At 45.5% G+C, this 6,305-nt stretch overlaps 1 protein-coding gene across 1 annotated transcript; it reads right to left on the bottom strand.

Annotated features, from left to right (window-relative positions):
- Window positions 1-565: 565 nt before the first annotated feature.
- Window positions 566-5,047, bottom strand: LOC134401234 (cleavage and polyadenylation specificity factor subunit 7-like). Its single transcript, XM_063129984.1, has 2 exons — window positions 4,483-5,047; window positions 566-680 (listed from the first exon to the last, which is right to left on the bottom strand). Exons 1-2 carry the CDS (start codon window positions 4,980-4,982, stop codon window positions 566-568), a joined length of 615 nt encoding a protein of 204 aa, XP_062986054.1. The 5' UTR covers window positions 4,983-5,047.
- Window positions 5,048-6,305: the final 1,258 nt, after the last annotated feature.

Here is a 6,305-nt window from a genome sequence, read left to right as displayed (position 1 = left end):
CTGTCCAGGTCATTGCAAGGAAACTCCTCCGTGTGGCCATCACAGGCCTAGGTATTTTGCACACGACATCCCACTGTATATTCTCCTTTAACAACAGAACCATCCATCTCACCCAGCATGTCTTAGCTGCCTTGGTTTTGCTTCTATCATCTGGAGAGTAGTAATCACCTAATTAGGCAGGCCTGACACTGCTGAGCAGGGCGATATTCTTATCGGCTCCCATTATGGAGTTCATTTGCACAAAAATGCTAAATCTATCTATCTATCTATATATCATTTTTTAAATCCTTACTTCGTTAAAAGATTGGAGGGGGACCCTCAAAACCCACAACCCAACGAAACCCATTCAGGGCCCAGCAGCGTTCATCAGGTAGATATGATCTTGGACTCCTGCAGCCATTCTTTAGCTGAAATCTCAAATTGTGCTTTATTAGCAGAGAAGCCATCTCCCCACTCCCCCGTGTGTGTGTCCCAGTCTTTATTGCAAGGGATCCCTGAGATATCTATCAAGCCATTAACAAGAAAGTGCTCTGCCAAGTCAGCGTCTTAGATTTTATAATGAGCCTCATATCTTCCAGCCCAGGGAAACCTTCCCTGCTGCTTTAGTATCACTGCAGTGCACAGGTCTCCACCCTTGGATGATGTTCGGCTGGGTGTGCAAGAGGCTTGGCTTCACATAGCTAAGAAGGAAGAAAGTGCTGTCACATTTTTGGAGTCCCCTCCCGTGCTCCACCCTGCAGCACTTGGACTCTACGAGGATTTTCACACGGGCGGGAAATCGCGTTTCGTTACCGTCGCTCCGCTTCCTGGCTCTCTTCCGCGATAGGGACAAGCAGAATCACACAAGGAAGAAAGCAGCCACCACGTGGCCCGTTCCGTTTAGTGGGACAGCGCCCTCTAGTGGGCGTTTTCTAGAGCAATGTCTGCACACGCCAGGAAATAGCGACAAATATTGCTAAAGCTCAGAAAAGTCAGGGTTTCAGGGTCTTATTGTATGATGGGAAAAAAGAGCAGAAGGAGATACGCAGGAGGATCACTGTGTCATCAATACAACCTGTGAGTGGCCAGTCACACTGTGCTATAAAATCCTTGTCTGAAGAAGCTTGAAGGGTAGTATCAAATGTTAGTCCTACATAGAGTAGACCCATTGAAATGAATGAGACTTATATTAGTCACAACTAACTTAAGTCCCATTCCTTTCGATGAGTCTACTCTATGTAGGACTGACATTGGATACTACCCTATGCTTCTAACCCAGGAGCAATCCGAGCTGTACTCTCATTGGTGTCAAGTTTCCTCTACATCAGGGCTAGACAACTTCTGGGGGTGTGTGCATTGCCCCCCAGATCTCACCAGTGACTACCCCCCACTGCAGCAGCAAATTCAGGGGGGCAGATGGGGACTGCAAGAAGACCAGAGGGGTAAATGTGCCCCCCTCTGTATTACACAATTGAATATATTTCTCATTTAGCCACCCCCCCCACCCCAATACCAGTCCAAAAGTTTCAAAATCTAAGTTGGAATTTCAGTTTAAAGGACACGGTTGAAAATCCTATTACACACATACCTGGGAGGAAGCTCCACTGAATGCAGCGGAACTTATCTCTGAGCAAATAAACACTTCCCTGGGACTTTCTTCTGAGTAAATAAGACTGGGGGCAGTGGTGGGCTGTCTATATGTGTCTATATGAACTGTCTATATTTTAAATTTGTATTTCTGCACTGCTGCTGATTTTATCTTGGTTGTGCTTTTATATTGTATTTTATATCATGTTTTTATATTGTTTGTTTTATACTTTGAATGGTTTTAATTTTTATGAACCTCCCAGGGAGCTTCAGAATATTGGGCGGTATAAAAATGCAATCAATCAATCAATCAATCAAGCTCGCTCCATAGGTGCAGCTTTGCAGCCACTGTGGGGCTTCGCTGCAATGCTATGTTTGGAGAAGTTGGGGATTTACTTCCGCTGCGTAACGTTGTTTCGTGGCCAATCCGGGCACAACCCGGGAGCAGAGCCTGGTGGAAGCTGAGCAGCGATTGGTCACCTTCCACCAGGAAGAGGGTGGTGGCAGTTCTGGGAGCTTGATTGCTGACCGGAAACCCTCTGCTCCCTGTTCAGCATCGGACTTTCCTGATGCCCCTCCAGGAGAAGGAAAGTGCGGAGTTGAAGAGCAAGGCAGTGCCAACTCCATGAAGACAGGCCCTGGGTCACTGCTTGTGCATTTGATGTTGACCTTCAAAAACACTAATATATGATGTTAGGCTTCCCCCCCACACACACACACTTTCTTTTTTAAAAGACCAACCACTCAGTGTTACGCAAAACAAGCAAACAAAAATCACAGAGTCTCTTCCCCCACCCCGACAAATATTCTTGTGAACTTTCTTGGTGGGCTGTATAGGTTTTCTGCAAATCAATTTGCATTGTTTCAGTTGGTAGGATGCGTTGCCATGTGTCAACAGCTGGGCTTGGGTTGCGCAGGGCTTTGGCATTTGTCTGCATTCCAAGCTTTCATTTCCGTGTGGGAGTTGCCCGGATGGAATTACCTGGGAACTGGCCACCTTTGAGGTTCCTCGCTAGCATTCTCCCTCGTTCCGTGTAGCCTCGAGGAGAGTGAGGATGCTTGTTCATAAAGTTAAAAGCAAAGGTGACCTTCACTCACTAGATGTCCTGGAGCAACCTTAGGCACCCATGAGACTTCATCATAAATGTACAAAAGAACATAAGAAGAGCCATGCTGGATCAGTCCAAGGGTCCAATATTCTGTCCACACCATGTCCAACCAGAGGTCCATGGGACATGAGTGCAACAGCACCCTCCCACCCATGTTCCCCAGCAACTGGTGTACATAGGCGTGCTGCCTCTGATACTGAAGGTAGCATACAGCCATCAGGACTAGTAGCCATTGATGGCCCTCTCGTCCAGGAATTTGCCTAACCCCCTTTTAAAGCCATCCAAGTTGATGGCCATCACTACGTCTTGTGGTAAGGAGTTCTAAAGGCCCAATTTAACATCATAGTACTATATGTAACTTGTACTAAATGTGTGGCTGAATGGCTAGATGTTACGGTAAATGTATGGTTGAAAAAGGCATTTGTAACCTTTGTTCCCCATAGCCCTCCTCTGTAAAGTCTATAGAACTTACATCGTATCCTGAGATCACAACCTCCGATGTTTTCCTGCTCTGGTTGGGGTGTGTGCGTTTGTGTGTGTGTTGCAGGGGGGTGGGGGCAAGACAACAAAGAACATCATGATGTCAAGGAATGAGGCCAATTTTCCCAGATGCCAAGGAAGGGGGGGGGGGAAGAGAACCTGACTTACAGGTTCAGTTTTTAGTGGCAGCCAAGTGTTTACTGTGGGCTCATCTACACCAAGCAGGATATTCCACTATGAAAATGGTATATAAAAGGCAGGAGCCACACTACTGCTTTATAATGGTACCAAAGTAAACTGAAAACTGTTGGGGCCTATGACACATCTACATCAAGCAGGATATATGAAAGCGGTATGAAAGCAGTATATGGTATGTGTTAATGAGCTCCAACAGTTGTCAGTGCAGTTCTGTTGGAGTGGCTCAGCCATCAACTGAGTCCGAGGAATCCCTTGAGTGAGCCCTCAGAGGCACCCGTTTTTGAGCCTGGAGTATTCCTCTTCAGAGAGCATTTTGGAGCCTTACTAGGTAGGGTGACCATATGAAAAGGAGGACAGGGCTCCTGTATCTTTAACAGTTGCATAGAAAAGGGAATTTCAGCAGGTGTCATTTGTATATATGGAGAACCTGGTGAAATTTCCTCTTTATCATAACATTTAAAGCTGCAGGAGCTAGACTGCAGCTACACTGTGACCAGATTTAAAAGAGGGTTTAAATCTGCAGCTTTAACTGTTGTGATAAAGAGGAAATTTCACCAGGTTCTCCATATATACAAATGAGACCTGCTAAAATTCTCTTTTCAATACAACTGTTAAAGATACAGGAGCCTTGTCCTTCTTTTCATATGGTCACCCTATTACTAGGAAGATCTTTAATGGGCTAAATGAAGGCCAGGAGGGGGGGGCACACACTTTGCCATGTGGTGGGCACATCATTGGGAGATTGAGCCATTTACCTCAGGGGTGCTTCTCCGTGAGCCCCTGCCAAAGGAAGTGAGGCAGGTGGCTACCAGGAGGAGGGCCTTCTCTGCTGTGGCACCCCAGCTGTGGAATGAGCTCCCTAAGGAGGTTCGCTTGGCACCTACATTGACGCCAGGTGAAGACTTTTTTTATTCTCCCAGCATTTTAACAGTCTATAAGTAAATTTTAACTTGGTGTTTTAAATTTGTAATTTTGCATTGCTGCTGTTTTTATCTGGTTGAGCTTTTATATTGTATTTTATATTACGGTTTTATACTGTTGTTTTATACTTTGGTTTTAATTTTTGTGAACCACCCAGAGAGCTTCAGCTATTGGGCAGTATAGAAATGTAATAAATAAATAAATAAACTGTGCAAGGTTCTGCCGGGTAGCCAATTTCACTTCCATCTTATCTCCATTGAGAATCTTGCCTGGTAGCAGCTCCAGAAGTTTGTGGACAGAGTTCTCTGAGGCAACCACCACTTCTGCATACCCTTTGGACTGGCCATTAGCTCTGTTCTCAGCAAACTTGACTTCCACCACATCATAAACACCCACAGAGTGGATGATTCGAGTCAGCTGCTGGTCAGTTGTCCACCAAGAGAAGCTGCCCACATAAACAGCAGCTCTCTTATTATGTAGCCCACTGTAGGTATACAGGATAGCGGGTGATTTACTGTTTGGCTTGGGAGACTGCTCTTGGCCGCTTTCAGGTGGTGGTTCAGAGCTGCTAGTGCAACGTTCAGAAAGTTGTGAGCTGGCAGCTAGCACATCGTCATATAGATCCATCTGGTCAGCATTCCTAAACTCAGAGTCCTGGTTGAACTCCTCGTCAGCACAGATATCTATGAGGTTCACTCCTTCTGACATATTTTCAGGAGCGACACAGAGAGAACCGGAGAGAAAGAGCCGCACTCTCTCTCTCTCACTCCTCCACCACCCAGTGCACTTCAATACCACTATAAAGCAGTAGTTTGGCTCCTCCCTTTTACATACCTCTTTCATATCGCTTTCATAGTGGGACATCCTGCTTGGTGTAGATGAGCCCTGTGATGTTTAATTGGGCCCTTAGCTCTCCAAAGCTTTGGAACTTCAACTCCCAGCATTCATGAACATTGGACATGCTGGCAGGGGCTTCTGGGAATTGAAGTCCAAAACATCTGGAGCTGTACCTTCTGCTCATCTCATCCCTGCCTGAGATGGTGTTTAGAGTAGGGTGACCATATGAAAAGGAAGACAGGGCTCCTGTATCTTTAACAGTTGCATTCAAAAGGAAATTTCAGCAGATGTCATTAGTATATATGGAGAAACTGGTGAAATTTACTTTTCAGTACAACTGTTAAAGGTACAGGAGCCCTGTCCTACTTTCCATATGGTCACCCTAGTTTAGAGGCATGCGTGACCGGTTCATTTTTTGCTGGATTTACTATTGACAGGCAACTTCAAGGTCCTTCCCTTCTTTAGGTTTTAACCAGACTTCAATTTCAGGACACCTTCAAAAGAGAGGACTCTAAAGGTGCTTCACACAGGGATCTGTGTTCTTTAATGTAGGACACATGGCCACCTTAACCCCAGAATGTCTCAGCCAAAAAGAAGAGCTCATAGTCCTGAGACAAGAGAAGGTGTACATACTGTATGGTAAACATATGAAAAGGAGGACCAGGCTCCTGTATCTTTAACAGTGGTACAGAAAAGGGAATTTCAGCAGGTGTGACTTGTATGCATGCAGCACCTGGTGAAATTCCCTGTTGGTGAAATTCCCTCTTCATCACAACAGTTAAAGCTGCAGGCGCTATACTAGAGTTACCAGATACAAAAGAGGCAGGGCTCCTGTAGCTTTAAATGTCGTGATGAAGAGGGAATTTCACCAAGTGCTGCCTGCATACAAATGACACCTGCTGAAATTCCCTTTTCTATGCAACTGTTAAAGATACAGGAGCCCTGTCCTCCTTTCCATAGGGTCACCCTAAGATACTGGCAAAATATGCAAAGAGCAGTGCAGACCTGGTGTGATGTTATGCTGTCAGAGAATGGACTGAGAGAATTCCCTGGTCCGTGTTTCCCATCAGCTACCAACTCACTGGGTGGCCTCGTAATATCTGTAATTTGGTGATAATAGTATCAGCTCACAAGATTGCTATAAGGGTTACTGAGATAATAGATGTTCAGCATTTCCAGTGCTTTGGAAAAGTC

This window comes from Elgaria multicarinata, chromosome 7 (genome assembly GCF_023053635.1).
Source record: "Elgaria multicarinata webbii isolate HBS135686 ecotype San Diego chromosome 7, rElgMul1.1.pri, whole genome shotgun sequence".
In the NCBI taxonomy this organism is placed as follows: Eukaryota; Metazoa; Chordata; class Lepidosauria; order Squamata; family Anguidae; genus Elgaria; species Elgaria multicarinata.
Note: the sequence above shows the minus strand (reverse complement) of the source record. Positions and strands in the feature narration are given on the sequence as shown.